Genomic DNA, 15,962 nt, shown 5'->3' with positions numbered 1-15,962 from the left:
GGCGGGTGCCGCGGCCACGGCCACCTTCTGGATGACTGGCGCGGCGGCGATAGTCGGGTAGGCGAGCGGTGCGGGGTGCAGCGTCTGCGAGGCGAGGGACAGCCCGAGGGGTGCGCCGATCAGCCCGGCATCGGCCGCGGAGAGCAGCGCCAGCAGGCACAGGACGTACTGTATGCCACCAAATGGTTCAGGGGTTGGACATAAATTACATGGTCGTATTTCTAAAGCGTGCACGGTAAAAAGAATGTCTTGAAATCCCAGGAAATTTCTAGAATTTCAAGGTCGAGTGGATAATTTCAAGATTGGCCCTTGAAATCCCAGACTCTGCCTTGAAACCCGTAGCTTCCAAGGAAAATCCTTGGAATTTTTGTTTGGTATTCAAGGGTTTTCCTTGAAGCACGATGTGGATACTTCAAGGAAAATCCTTGAATACCAGACGAAAATTCCAAGGATTTCCCTAGGAAGCTACGGGTTTCAAGACAGAGTCTGGGATTTCAAGGGTCAATCTTGAAATTATCCACCCAACCTCGAAATCCCAGAAATTTCCTGGGATTTCAAGACATTCTTTTTACCGTGTGGAGGTCTCCATTTCATGTCTATATTTAAGTAGGTCTCATGTTTCTTCCACGTTACGTTAAGATTCCCCTCGCTGAAAATCCATAAAAACAAGATTATCGTGGCTATCAAAACCCACATGCTTTTAATTCTCTGTTTATAAGTAAATTGAGCGATTTTGCATAAACTACCCCACCACTAACACTCAAAACAAACGTAATTACAAAATTAAGTCAAAAACAAACAGAATCGATCGTTCAAGAAGCTTCTAGAGATTCCATCATTCATCCCTTGCTCTCCCATCCGTCGATAGAGCAATAACTTCATATTACATCCGAGGCAGCGTGCACTGTGAATACGGTCGAATCATTACTGAGTAATCGATAATATTGATAGAATATTATAGAAGCAGAAGCACGCAGGATAGGGTGGAGCAGCAGGGGCATACCCAACCAATGGGTCATCTTTACTCCAGTCCTGCCCGGATTCACCCCAGCTGCATCCCAGACCGAACCCATAGACTACACGGGAAAGGGGCATTATGCAAGGGACGAATCAATGCCGCAAGAGAACAAACTAAACGAGTAGACCTGGACACACGCGACACACGCACACACCTGAGGCTCCATGACTGCTGAGAGGACGAGCTGTGTGGTTGGACTGTGCGCTCTGAACGACACGGCTGCGTTATATATTGGAAGAGTCCTACGAACAAGACTAGGAGGCGGATACCTCCCCCTGCACTTCTAGCTGCAGCAGCTGTGGTGCAGCTCAGGCCCACCGCAAGGTGGACCAGCCCCCTCGACCCGACCCTGTCCGACCTCACACACACTAACGGACACACACATGATCTCTCTCACACACACACACTCTCTCTCTCTCTCTCTCTCTCTCTCTCTCTCTCTCTGTCACTTACTCACACACACGCGTGTGCATGCAAACGCACGCGCACGCACGGAGATACATATGCGTCTTTCCTTTAGTCATCTACATTTTAATCATATATACATCGCATTTGTTGGGCTAAAATTATTACAAAAATCTTTTTCTCGTGATATTATTTAAACCATGTACACAAACAGCTTGCGTTGATGCAGTTGTCGGTTTTGTATCTTTGACAGCGAGAATTTGTACGCAACTGCTCGCTGGTCATTCACAGCACATGTGGCTGAAAATTAATTCCATTATTCCAAGAGGAACAAAAATCAAGTAAGCGAGTCTGCTAAGATTAAGTAAGCACTTAGTGATCAAAAGTTAAATACTGTGCCCCGAGATTTAATAAATCATATAGAAATCGCAGAGCATCAGCCCTCCCCAAAGTCAGTGTTAAAGTTATCAAAAATCCACGATTCACTAAACTTACGAGAAATTACTCTGCAATCAAACTGTACGGTAACAAGATTACATTTCAAAGTGAAAAACAAAAGTCTTGCGGTTTGAACTGCAAAACGAAAAACTTGCACAGTTAAAACTGCAAAGCTATAGATCTAGGTTACCGGTTCAAGCTGCACTGTATTGTTTTTCAGTTTAAATGGTGAAAATGAATGACTAGTTTGCTGGACAAACTATTTTTTTTTTTAGTTAAAATTGTAAATATGTACAATTTTGTTTTTAGTTTCGAACACAGTTAGTTCAAACTGTCAGGCTTGAGTTATGCAGTTAAAAGAAGCTATTATACAGTTCGATTCGTTGAGTATAGATGTAACCGACTTGTCCAAAACATTATCTGTTTTAACTAATCTCACGAAAAATAGAAGTTATTCTATTAAAATAACTGGCTTTCTGTTAATAAGTGTTTACTTAAATTTCCAACCAAGGATTCATCATTATAAGCATGCTGGAGCATGGACATTTCTTCAACGTTTCGCACCCCTTGGCTGACGAAACATAGCTGTCCGTCACCTTGCTCTTGGTGCCATTGGCAATGACTAGGAGGGTCGCGGTGTAGCAAAGCTCACGGGCGAGACTGGTTGTACGTAACTGGATCTTGGTCCTGAGTGAGTCACTTTAGATGTAATTCGGTAAAAATTGTATACAAAAAAGCAGGCTGTTGGTGTTGTGAAAAAATTGTGTTCTTACAAATCTTCCAATTACTATGCTGCTGGTAAATCAGCAGAACCAAATTTGAAACTGAAACATTTGACTTTTGCAAAATCTTCGACAAAAAATAAACACACAAAACTGGTTTGCAGGAGGGCTACGGGTAGGGCGGAAACAGAGTTTGCACAGCTGTTTTTCGTGAAGTGACGGTGCGCAGGTCTGAGTTGCATCAGCCTCAGCGCGCCCGCACATTGCTCGGTGCACAAGGGGTGGGGCCGGGTGGAGCGAGACGGAGGTGGATGGAGCGGGTCAGACGCCAACACTATGAGAGGTGGGGGTAGCAGCCTGTGGTAGGGTGTTGGCAGTCGGCTCCTGCGGCCGGAACGAGTAAGAAGTCCTACTACCAGAGGAGCACATGAGGAACCAGCGACAGACCGCTGACTTACTTAAAGAGAAGCAAGAGAGGAAAATAGCATAAGAGAAATACCACAAGATCGCGCCCAGACGGAGTGATTAGAGAGCGAAATAAGCGCGACTTCTAATTGTATCTACTCTGTTAAGAATGAATGAGCGGCAAGAGAGTTCACTCGAAACGCAAGTGTGTGGACGTCGCACACTTTTAGGTGTGTGAATGCCCATGAGACCACTTCGAAAATTCACTCACTTCTGCCACTATAATTACGAATCGCGTTCACACACCTGCAAGTGTACGGCATGCAAACACTTGAGTTTTCGGTGCTCCTTTCTTGCTGCTCAACTCTGTCCGGACTAAAAATAGGATGGGGACTTTGCAGCAGTCAAAGCGTCCTGCTGGTGATAAAAAATTTAAACAAATACTATCGCCTTTGATGCATATCAGTAGTGGGTAACGACTCGACTGCAGTAGTGGGTAACGACTCGACTGATACAATATCATGTGAACACGACGAGTGCAAGATTCCGCGATCAAACTAACAAAATGTGTCACTTTTCAACAATACTCGTTTTGAAGTTTGCGATAGTCATTCTTAACGCCTGTAGGCCTATGCCCGAAAAAATTAAAAGGAAAAATACCTCAACTTTGGTTGATCACGACTTTTACATGGGAAATGCGCGAGGGGGAAACGACTGTTATAACAGTCTTTGTGTCGGCGGGATTACGGATTACCCAGAATACCTCCTGAGTATCCTCCGGATTACGTAGCTTCTTCTCTAGGGTTATCCCGAATTACCCCAAAATTTTTCCGGATTACCCCAAAATTTCCCCGGATTACCCCGGATTTTTTAAAATTTACTTGGATAACCCCTGCCACATTACCGAACGGCTGTCAGCCGGATTATCTTAGTCGTTTCCCCCTCGGAAATGCAGCACAGTCATACAATATGTGCAGGAAGTTTCGCTAATTTGCCGACCCCTCCTCGGGCGTGTACGGGGAAATATCTCGGAGCTCAAATCAAACACGCAACCCAGATAGCTTCAAAACTTTAAAACCAAAAAAGGTTAGTAAAATAAATTGATACAAATCTTGAAAAGGACCAGGCTAATTTTTGTTCATTTCCAATTGACTGTGTATATGCAGTTAGCATATTAAACACGAACAGTTCCAACCTATCCCAAGATAATAATTATCCCAGAAGTTTTTTGAAAGTTCGGCCCTACAGCTGCATGCCGGAAGAGTTGTACTGCAGAGTAGAGACTGTCAGGGTCGTTCGAATCACCGCGACTGCAACATTGTGCAGCGTGGCAAACCGTTGTGAAGCGTGACGGACGAAGCAATGAATGGACAGTGGTGTCAGATCATAACAGCATCATTGCTCCGTAAATTGAAAAACACGGGTCGATGCGGGCTAAGAACGGAGTTTGTGAGGATCCGTAATGAATTCACTGTCTAATATCTGAAACCTCAACGGATCACAAGGTCCGACAAGGTCAAAAGTTACGACTCTTAAAATGTGTATATTAGGATGTACCGGGTGTAACTGCGAATGCGCAGCAGTGTTGCGGGATTGCATACCCACCAGGGCTGCAGAGGGCATGGCGCCTTACGGGCGAATTGAGTAGGCAAACCCGCGTGCATTCACACTTATACCCAGTACGTACGTTTCAAGCTATCTACCCAATGCTCGAAAGTGGTTGCAAATGCGACAGTATGCCAGTGCCAGGGGGTATTCCTCTCCATGAAAACTTGGACATGGCGTAATCGTTTTTTAAGCCGTATTACATGAAAATTGCTATAATTTTGGATCACGTTTCGTAAGTTTTCAGTATACAAACACGTCAATAACGTGTCATGCCTGGAGCCGATGTACAGGATATTACAGAACTGCAGAATACCTTGTACCAGGTTACTAATTCGCTCTGCGCATATTTAAATTGTAATACTGTTCCGAAAACGGGCATGCAAGTGGACTTGCACTCTAAATGTCCAAGGACAATTTTTGTAACTAGCACCGGACTTCTGTGTGCATAAGTAGCTCAGATACAATATTGTAACTACCAACACACATTTAGTGACAAGCAAGTCACAATGTTGTATCTGAATTTAGTTATGCACGCAGAAGTCCGGTGCTTGTTACAAAAATTGTCCTTATTGACATTTAGAGTGTGCGTATCTTCTCTTTCCAGAACACTTACGGCCACACTTACTGCATGCAGTGCAGTCTAACCACAGAGGACGGAACGAAACAGCTACATGATATTTAAAAGCGAGTGTTGGACTCAAATGTGAAACACAGATACACAAATGCTGGCTCAAAAACAGAAAAATAAGTGTTTTTGCAAACTTTAAGTAGTGGGAACTTTAATTGCGTCAACGGGGAACACTTTGGTAGGAATATCCGAATGATTGTATTCCGAGGAGAGGATGGGAGGGGCCGCGAGGTGGGGCAGCCACACTAACCTACCTCAACGCGGATCAACACAAACAACATACGGTCGCCACATAGAATAGAAGCGGCCCACGGTGGCAAGTGGCGGCCACGAGGTCGTTTCAGCGAAATTGGCACGTGGCCCAAACGGCAACTATCAGTTTGACCCTCTGACGCCCCAACAAAAAACATACCCCCACCCGCTTTCTTAGATTCGGTGAGGTCGGAGATCATTCGCAATGGGTGAACTTTTACCACACCCGCAGACACACATTGCTACCTCAATGACTATGACAATTAGAACAAATACTTCGCAAAACACCAGGTGGCTGGTGTACCCCGCGCACTTTTGTAATGTACAATTATGACGCACCGGATGCACACCGTCAAATTCTTACTAGACTCTCTTTCACTACAACTGACCGTCTTGACGTTTGAAAATGTCCGCATTAGTAACGATTTTCTCAGTTACTGTTGGCAAGAAGATCGGGCTTTGGCTAAAATGCTAACACAAAACCTGTTTACACCCCTTTCAAGACAGGGGAGAGATTTACAAAGTGAATTAACAAGAAAAATCATGCCATGGAGGATAGAGCGTGCAGTCGTCCGAAAGGGTTGCCTACCCGATCCGGTTCATGAGGCACCGTAGTAAGCGACCATAGGCGAACCCAACCGCACGCCCGCATGCGGTTCAACATAACAACGAAAGAGCGCAAAGGTTAATAGCTCATATGGTATACTGGCAGTTCTTAAGACAACAGTCTTATCTAGACAACAATAAAATAATATCTTCAAAATAAGGTTGAGAAGGGTTCAGAATGCATCGAATCGACAAAGTGCGTTTTCGGTGTAGACAAGACATAAGAAATATGATAACTTCACTACAAGGGAGTTTGTGTGTTTCGCGGATTTCCTTATTTAGTACAACAGAAGGTGTGCAGAACTCTGTACCCTTGGTGTGCGGATAGCTCTCTTCACGCAGTTTGCTCAGAGAAAAACATTTCTGGCTCACCAGCACTACACTGATAAAATAAGTGTGCAACTGCTTAACACTTGTAAGAGTGCAACTGCAAGTTGAATACTTGCAAGTGTGTTACCCTGTAGTTGTACACTTGGAAGTGTTTATCTCGGTAGGTGTGCACACTTGTCAGTGTGCAACTTCTGAGTTGAGCACTACTTCCTACACAGTCAGCGTAAGAAAGCGTAAGGAGTTTCAAATATTCAACTTGCTGTTGCACACTTACAAGTATTAAGAAGTTGCACACTTAGATTATCAGTGTATTCGTTTAGTGTCCAAAACGAAGCTTTTTAATTTTACATCTCTTATGATCAACTACAATGTAAAACATACACGGGTTTTGGAGCATTTGTTATAGGACAAATTGTTTCGTATCACGATGTGCCTCGAGAAATATTCAACTCAAAAAACTAATTTTCTCACAAAAATTTAGTGGAATACTTGAGAGACATAGTCAAAATGTAGAGGACGCAAAGCACGTGACTTCTGCATGTGCGAGGCGGGGCTAAAGCCTTGGGTCGGCCCAGCCCCAGCCGACAACTGAGCTGCCTGCCTCGTTCAAATCCACTGGACATCTGTATCGTCTGACCCATTGCACGCTCCACCCCCCAAGACCATAGGCCCGCCTGAAAACTCATTGCTCGGAATTCGATGTGTTTGATATGTGTTCATTTAAATGCTTCTTTCATAGAACAGGTTTTAATAGTTTTATGAGAGATGTGTCTATTCATCTCCCTGACCACATCACTATGGCTCTGAACTATGTGATGCGCTTTCCCACCACCGAAAATTATTGCAACCACACCATAAGCTGCCCGTTGCCCCACAAACACAGGTTGTCGCAGAAACCACGGAGTGGTCACCCGAAGTGGTCGTCCATTAGGTATCCGACCAATCACAAGCGAGCAGGGCAGGTGACTCTATTATGTTATTGAACAATACCTTAAGTGGCGTAGATGAAGTGTTCAAACTAACCATTCAACAGCTAACGACTCCCAAATTCCGAGTTTTGAGCCAAGGACTCGCGTTGGACGCGGATGCTCTCTCGAAGCGTTTTCGTCTTTTTGGCAGCGAAGTGGTCCACCCGCAACAAACTAGGCATCGCACACGGAACGTATAGGCTGATGCAACTGTATCAGCGAAGGCGTCAGCAGGGAGGGGTGGAGGAGGGGCGCATTGCAGGGGGTGGGGGCAGCAAAGATCTGAGACCCGATCGTCGGCAGGGCGGGGGGGAGGCACGCACGCACGCACGCGCTCGCACACACGCAAACAGACACAAGAAAATCCGAGCAAGCAAGCAAGTCTTCCTCCTCGTATAAAAGCCGATGTCCACGGCGGTAAGGGTATAGTCGACTTGTTTCCTCGCTCAGCAGCAGCAGACAGAAGCCCGACAAACCAACCAAAATGGCGTGCAAGGTAAGGTGCAAGGACTTGTGGGAGGCACCCCGCCCGCAGTGCTTCGACCCCTTCGTCCCTTTCTTCCAAACGGTGCGGTCTGCTGTAGCGAGCTCTTTCTGTCTCAGTTCGTGATCCTCGCCTCACTGATGGCCGTGGCCGCCCAGGCTGGCATCATCGGCTCCCCCCTGGGACTGTCGCCCATCGGCCTGGCCGCCTCCCCGCTGGCCCTCAGCGCGCCCGCCTCCATCATCGCCGCCCCCAGGCTGGTGGCCGCCCCCGGCGCCGTGGCCGTCTCCAGCCAGTCCGTGACCCGTACCCTCAGTCCCCAGCTCATCGCAGCCCAGCCTCTGATCCAGCAGCAGCTCATCGCCGCGCCCGCCACCAGGATCATCTCCTCCCCCAGCCTCATCTCCAACGGCCTCATCTCCAACGGCCTCATCTCCAACGGTCTCATCTCTAACGGCCTCATCTCCAACGGTCTCATCGCTGGCGCCCCCGCCACCAGAATTATCTCTTCTCCCGGCCTCATCTCCTCCTCCGGCCTCATCTCCTCCCCCGGCCTCATCTCTTCCCAAGGCCTCATCGGCTCCCCCCTCGGCCTCGGCCTCGCCGGCCACCTGTAAGCTGCTGAGGACGACGGCTTCCACTCATGTGCCATCCCCTTGCCGTCCCGCCCGGCCTCGGGAGCCTGTGCCGTGACCCTCACTCGAGGCCGGCCCTGCCCCAAGCGGACCCACTGATGCGACTGAAAGTGGGTCTGAGTTCGGGAATACTAATCAGTATTAAACGGCGCCCCGGCGCCTCCTGTCTGTGTTCATCTGTAAATTATTTGATTGTAAATAACGAAGAAAGGGAATAAAAAAAGCTCGACGGCAAACCCAATTGTTTTACTTCAAATATAAACCCTCCAAGAGATCCAAGTTCAGTTAACTTCGATACCATGTCAAAAATTAAATGTAAAACAGTATGATGACGTTGTCGACAAATAGCAAAAATACAAAAATTAATAAATTGTGAGTATATGCCTTCTGCCTCTGTATGCACAGTAATGCGATAGAAAAGGCATACTTTTTATCTAGAGGCATCCGGTTCGTAAGTAACAGAATAGCCAATGACAGTAAGTGCATTGCGCGTAACGGCACCGGCTGCACCAGGGCCGCAGAGCTCGCCGCCCCAGCGCGTATTATTTTGTCCAAGGATGCCGAGGCCCACGTGCTCGGGCCGTGCGCGCCGGGTGCGCGCCGCGTGCCTCGCACCACCACCACACCGCGCACAGCGCCCGGCGGAAGAACGAACAGCTGCTGTCGCCTACCTTCAAGGGAAGGTTAGGTTAGGGTAGGGTAGGTTAGGTTGGCGCCTTTCTCAAAAGGTTAAGTATAACATGTTTCCGCAAGGAGCAACAGCCCTATTTAGGACGGACGCGGCAGTTTAAGCAATGGGATTCGTTGATTCGAATTTAGGGGGGAACACAGAAGTAGACGCGGAACACACCCGGGGTACATCCCGAGTACACTCAGTCAGAGTACCCAGGTGGAGCAAAAGTGCACTAGGAGTGCACGGAGAATTACACTCAGAACATATCCGATTAGTTGCTTTGCCTAGTCGACCCAAGACTTCGGGATTTTGGTTTTTATCCCTGAAGGACTTCATGTAGTGTGAACCCACTCCAAATCTGGGCCATGTAGCTCAAGAGGTTTCGGATACATCAGTTCCTAAAATTTGGAGGTCAAAATTGCGTATTTAAGAGGTGGTATGGATAAAAGTCTATGGATCTTTGCAGTGAGGTAAAAGCTGACTATTTGCAAAAAGTTGGATCTTTATGTTTCCTATACTTCGATCAAAGATCAACAAAAAAATAAATACCGTACCTCTCACAACAAAATTATACGGTCTTCAATTGTCACCAAACTTTCCTTGGATTCCTCTAATGTGTTTTAACATTCTCTCATTTTTTGTGGAAAGGTAATATTCAATTATTCTCAAAACATTTTCTTTGCTAGTTTCTTTAACAGGGGAACCTTTTCAGGTGTAAATCTCCGATTTCGTTGAAACTTGGCAAATTTGAAGGTTATTTATGTAGAAATCGAATGGCACTTGAAATTTTTCCTAAACCTGACATTTACTTTTTCCCTATGTAGGGTAGGAGTAAGGTGTTAGAAAAAGACATTTTTTGAAAAAAATGTAAAGCAGTGTTCTAGGGGTAACTCGTCAGAGTAGTGGCCTTTGGAATAAAATTTTGTCCGTTTTGCTCTATTTTGAACCGTTAAGGCGATAGAGGGATATTTGGAGCAAAAAACAGTGTCAGGCTTAAGTTAACCCCTAGTAATTGTTAAGTTTAGGAAAAATTTCCAGTGCCATCCGACTTATATTATAATAACCTTTTAATCTCCGAGTTCCAACGAAATCGGAGATTTAACCTTAGTTAAATACTAGAAAAAATATTTTTTTCTTGAAACCCAAGACTTTGTCATTTGTACCCCATGTGTGCACGCCAGTCCAGCAGCGAGGCCAGAGGCCGACCCGGGGCGCTACAAAGCCGGATGGGTTGCCTACTGCACCGGGAGCGGCAGTAGTGTGCATCCTAAACGGTGCGCGCGCGAGCAGCGCTACGCCACGCTCCGCAGTAAAACTAATAGCGTACTGGAGGACTCCAGTTGGCGAAGACTGAACAATTTTACGCATGAATAGGTGTCTAAAACTATGCGCCGCGAAGATATGCACGTAGTTTGTGGGCTATTTACATTTCCGCACCAAGGCTCAGGCTTAGCCGAAGAGTTACTCACGCTGTATTGTTCATTCTCTCACCAACACTGGGTCTCACCTGGAACAAAGAAGGAACAACAGTTAGCTTTCTGAAATATCTAGGACCAACAAAGGTTATAAATCGGTGTTCAAACATGTTGGAATGAGAAGGAAGGAATGTAATGTGACACCGTCATATTCTGCCAAAAGAGCTTCGGAGCTTTTTGTATAGGGAGAACTCAAATGGTTTGAAAACTAATTTCCAGATTTCCAAGTCGTTTATAATTACAAAAAAGTGTTTGTAAGAATTTTTTCCAAGGCTTAGGCTGTACAAAACGGTTATATTATTGAACTCAAGAATTAAAAGTAATCGAATGTAGAATTACTATCAGCGAAAAGGACGGAAAAAAGATAAGTGTATATACATTGCATTCACAAATCGTTAAGTGAGGAGTTCTCTCTCCTTCTTAATAACGGCGAGTCACATCGCTGTTTCGATACCTTATTTCTAAATGGCGCCTTAAAAGATTCGAAAATATCCCTTTTATGGACTGTTCAGATCGCCATTTATAATGTACGTTCTTTACTCGCAGCCTCCTCATAGCCCACTTGCAACCCTTCAAACCCTTTGAGTGAAGTCTTACAGTAGTTATGCGGGTGACTACCGGGCGTCACTGCACTGGTAAAACAAAAGAGCATAATTTAAACACCGAACGTGTGCAAGTTATGATTTTCAACATTACATTGTGTTTAACTCAAGTTGCAGATTTGCGTGGTGTGCACACTTTAAACGCACTGTAAACGTTTAATTCTGCACACTTGGACACACACAAATATCTATAGGACCAAGCGCCATTTAGACATACGGTGTGCAGCTGCTATGCTTTTCGAAAGTGTCGAAAGATTAAGCACCATAATGTGTTGAGAAAATGTACACTTGAACTTCAACTACCACTTGTTTTACCAGTGTGCGGCACACAGCATGATGTCTCACAATTCTCACGATGAATATCGATACGATGTTTCTGGCTGGGACTGATATGACAAAATGTCGTAAAAGATAAATTTTATTTCAAGTTTTTTGAAAAATATGGATGGATAGATACCGCATGTATCCAAGACTATTTTCATCGAAGGGTGAGTGCATTATTGTATAATACGATACAGTAGAGAATACACAACTTTACTTACAGTATCCTACGGACAATGTAAGATTACTTACAGGAAGGGTGATCCGTGATCCGCGCTGTCCTTTAATGCTTATACTGTACCGTATTCACGCGTGCGTGCGGGCTTGCCTACCGTCGCTCGCCAGGGCACCTTACGGCACCGTGCGAGTATGCAACCCGTCCGCACGCGTGAATCCGGTACAGTATAAGCATGAAAAAAGGACGGCGCGGATCACCCACCCTGTAGAAGATTGGTTTTAGTTGGACTATCTACACGAACAGTTCTGTGAAATTGCCCCTCTTGTGAGTGAGGGGAGAAGGAAGGAGAGACCGATACGGGGTATGGGAGGGGGCCCCTTCCGCTACTCCTGAGTCACCTCTGGGGCGGGTCCTTGTCTAGTATCTCGCTATCGTTGCCTGCACCTGCGCCAGTCGCGTCCTGGCTCTATCAGTCCTTGTAAGTACACCCAGAGAACCATTTAGTCGATTCGACCTAGCACGATGATCGCTCTCGTCCTGAGTGTATGAATGATTTTGCATACCTAGTTTCCAACACACTCAGCACAATTCCATACCCGTGTCTTTGCAAAATGCGGATTTCGCTAAGAACAATTTAATTAAAAGAGGCGCACAGGTGTGAAATAAAAAAGACTGCAGGAAACACTTCACAAATAATTTATTTTTTGTCTTTCGTCCCGGCACGCATCATTTTGAGGTAATTGAGGGTACGCTAGATGGAAGCTGATGGATCAGTGCAGGCCTAGGCCAGCATAACCCAGGTGACCCACAGAGAGACCAGGGGCGGCTACAAGGGCGGGAGCTGGAGCGGCGACTACTGCGTGCACGGCAAGGGGGTCCTTGCGCACCACGGCGTTGAATCCGTTGATGGGGTCAGCGACGTAGTCGACGACACGGCGGGTGCCGTCGGGCTCCACCAGGGAGTACTGGCCCTTGACGACGTCACCGTCACGGACCTCGGACTGACTCTTGGAGTCACCGGTGGTGGGGTCCGACACTCCATACGAGTACGAGTAACGGGGGTGCGGGTCGTACGGCTCGACGGCGGGGGCGGCCACGAGCGCAGGGGCGGCGGCGAGCACCGCGGGCGAAGCGAGACCACCGTGGCCCGCCAGGTAGGCGCCGGAGAGACCATGGCCGGCAAGCACCGTGGGGCCTAGGGGGCCACCAATGAGGGCGCCTCCATGGCCGCCGACCAGACCGTAGGGACTGATGACGCCAGCGTTAGCTACGGCTAGCAGAGCCGAAACAATCACCAGCTGGGGAGGAAGCATTCGGAGACCAACATTGTTAAAAAAACAGAACAAAAGCACACACCAAACTAAATCGCAAAGTATACTGCATATTTGGGCGCAAACCTTTGTAAAATTTGTATTTTTGAACTGTGGTGGAAACAATTACCACTGAGAAAAATAGAAGGTACGTTTACAGGAAAATTTTCTTTGACGCAAGTTGTAAAATTACAATTTGAAATCGTAAAAATACATGTAGTACGTATCGACTAAAAATCCATTGACGAGTAAAAAATCTTGTCTCGTAAATTGACAACTTAAATTATAATTCGAGTTTACAAAACTTTTTGTAAATTTACGACGATATTTTTCATAGTGTACGCGTGATAAAACTGTGAGTACCTCCTTGTTGTGACTAAAAGAAAACAATGAGTAACTAGTACGAGTTTTAATTCAGCACAGTTAAAATTGTCTTCCAAAAGGAACACGCCTCATATATGACCGCTAAGCAATAAGCATTATTACACGCTGAATGTTTTTGTATGTTTTTGTGGAAAAGTTCCAGTTAAGTTACGTTACCTACGTTTTGTTTCGAACAAATTTGTGCGCAACAGTGCACAATTTCGTACAAATGAATGCACAAAAGTGTCCAAATCAACACAGAAGTTTGTGCAAAAATTGAAATTGCTTAAATTTATACAAATTAAAGATACAAATCTAGCATGATAGACGATACACTGGCCCGTTAAGGATCACACTCGACGCAGCAAGAGCACACAAAATCATAGAGTAAACAGCAAACTGCATCAAATTTATGGGAGACTTGAACGCACTTGGCAGGCAGACACCAGGATATAACGCGCGCACTCACTAACTCACTGGCACTGATTCACTAGCTGTGCGATTGAAATAGAGTTAGAAGACTGGCTTCATTGCAAACGGACTTGGGAAATCACTTTTAGATGGAAACTCTCGCACCTTGGAGACCATGATGCCGGCGTGCAGCGGGGACTTGTGACTGAAGTGCCGACTCGGACACTGCGCCTTGCATTTATACGCCGCCTGCACTCCTGCAGCTGCATCCCCCCGAGCAGTGGACCACCTCCCTGCCTCCACCGCCCCCCAGCTGCAGCACGTGGAGGCGTTGGCGGGCGGGGGCGGAGTCAGGGGCAGAGGGAGGGGGGCACCGATCTACGCGGCCTTGCCCGGGGTGAAGCTAGAGTCAGAAGGAGATGAGGAGGCTCGCATGTCCGTCAAAGATGTGCTGTTGTATTGTTTCCCCGCAATTTACTAAATGTGCTAACACGGCGGGGTTCAAGTGATTTTCGTTTTCAAGAAATTATAATAATACTACTGAACTCGCAAGTGGGTTCCGATTGAAATTGTCAATTAATTGCTAAAAACGATCTTATTTCAAAAACATAAAAAGGAGTCATTTAGGTATCGTCTTATCTGTCTCTCTCTCTCCCTCTCTCTACTTACAGATTTATCTAAATTGTTCGTTCGTTGTTGTGCCATTTGGTATGGCGCTCAGCCAACACGTGCACACTCACGTTTTGGTTATCTCCAGTCATTCCACAACACGTACAAGTTGAAATAACTCATTTAATCCAGTACATGGCACATGGGCAGACAATTTAAATTGTACATAGTCATGGGGCAAGGACGCTACAAGAATTTAGGTTCAGTATTCTAAACAAAAGCTCACGGCAGAAAGTTTTTAAAAAGTCAAATGCCACTGAAAAATACACACCAAATCCAAAAAGGATTACGACACTATCTTTGAGCACAAGCCTGAGCGCGGCCAGTCACCGCGTCCAGGTCACGCGCCTGTCTGACAGCGTGTCAGGAAAATGATACAGAGCATCAGTCAGCAAGCTACTTGCCAACACTGCGTACGCAAGATATGTGACAGAAGTTAACTTCTTTAAAAATAATTTAAAAAAAGATGCCTAACCCATTTCTTGATATTTTGAGTAGTGTCGTTCTTCTAAATATAAAATACGGCATTGTCAGTTAAATGCGGAAGAGAAAATAAACAAATATTAAGTCGAGTGCGAATCAAAAGAAATTTTTTGTACATCGTTTTTAAGATATCGTAAAAGTTTAACAGTCAGAGTAATCCCACGATGGATCGGAAAAGGCGTGACCGAGTGACTCTGACTTTTTTTACTATGAGTCGAGTTCACTTATCCATTGGCACTCATGCAGGGTGATTCATGCTCCGGCCGAGCCCCCTCGACAACTCAATATCTCGGGTTAATCCAAGTGTGGCAAGCAATTCTCTCACACGCGGGCTTACGAACCAATGTCAGGGTGGTTCAATATGACAATTGCAGCATGTTTGAGCTTTGGCTTGTTCATGGTTCCAAATCTCGAATTTTCACCGTACGCGGTCAAAATATAACTTGCCTTCTTTGCAAACAAGCTACGTTTGGTCGAAATCCGATAACAGGGAAATATGAGCAGGCCGGGCTCTCAACTGCATTTTGAACCACCCTTACCAATGTTGACTCCGGTTCAACCGCCCAGAGTCCGTTTTTTGAATAAAACATTTGTTTGAAATTTGAGGTGAATTTCAGTTCCGTTTAGTTGCCAGTTGCAATAAAAAGGGCAAACCTTTATGTTTTTGGAAGGGGGGGGGGGGATATTGAGGGTTAAAATAGTATCACCGGAGTGTTTTGGGGTAAACTGCGAAATTTTAAAACATGGACGTACACATCGAAAGACCTGCACCTGTGTGTGAATGGGGTTTGTTGGCTATTGCTCGAAAGAGCTGATGCTCCCGAGCAGACGGCATGGCAACTGCTATGCAGTTCACAGCGGCAGGCCGCGCCCGGCGCCCACCCTGCATATTTGGGCGCAAACCTTTGTAAAATTTGTATTTTTGAACTGTGGTGGAAACAATTACCACTGAGAAAAATAGAAGGTACGTTTACAGGA

At 45.9% G+C, this 15,962-nt stretch overlaps 5 protein-coding genes across 5 annotated transcripts in view; 1 reads left to right on the top strand and 4 right to left on the bottom strand.

Annotated features, from left to right (window-relative positions):
• LOC127748803 (larval cuticle protein A2B-like) overlaps positions 1–1,349 on the bottom strand; it is a 2,270-nt gene extending 921 nt beyond the window's left edge. Inside the window, exon 1 of the mRNA XM_052263720.1 lies at positions 1,173–1,349. Coding sequence (XP_052119680.1) covers positions 1,173–1,184 — 12 coding nt within the window. The 5' untranslated portion in view covers positions 1,185–1,349. The remainder of the gene's footprint in view (positions 1–1,172) is intronic.
• LOC113217635 (neurobeachin-like protein 1) overlaps positions 1–15,962 on the bottom strand; it is a 346,454-nt gene that overhangs the window by 58,944 nt on the left and 271,548 nt on the right.
• Positions 1–15,962, bottom strand: part of LOC127748802 (cuticle protein 7-like) — a 120,923-nt gene that overhangs the window by 35,576 nt on the left and 69,385 nt on the right. The gene's annotated exons all lie outside the window — the stretch shown is intronic.
• On the top strand, positions 7,709–8,735 carry LOC113202387 (uncharacterized). Its single transcript, XM_026416581.2, has 2 exons — positions 7,709–7,876; positions 7,984–8,735. Exons 1-2 carry the CDS (start codon positions 7,865–7,867, stop codon positions 8,479–8,481), a joined length of 510 nt encoding a protein of 169 aa, XP_026272366.2. The 5' UTR covers positions 7,709–7,864; the 3' UTR covers positions 8,482–8,735.
• Positions 12,429–14,149, bottom strand: LOC113202386 (larval cuticle protein A2B-like). Its single transcript, XM_026416580.2, has 2 exons — positions 13,998–14,149; positions 12,429–13,046 (listed from the first exon to the last, which is right to left on the bottom strand). The coding sequence occupies exons 1-2, from the start codon at positions 14,007–14,009 to the stop codon at positions 12,519–12,521; spliced, it is 540 nt and encodes a 179-aa protein (XP_026272365.1). The 5' UTR covers positions 14,010–14,149; the 3' UTR covers positions 12,429–12,518.

This window comes from Frankliniella occidentalis, unplaced genomic scaffold (assembly GCF_000697945.3).
Source record: "Frankliniella occidentalis isolate FOCC.00 unplaced genomic scaffold, Focc_3.1 Scaffold13, whole genome shotgun sequence".
NCBI classification, from domain to species: domain Eukaryota; kingdom Metazoa; phylum Arthropoda; class Insecta; order Thysanoptera; family Thripidae; genus Frankliniella; species Frankliniella occidentalis.
Note: the sequence above shows the minus strand (reverse complement) of the source record. Positions and strands in the feature narration are given on the sequence as shown.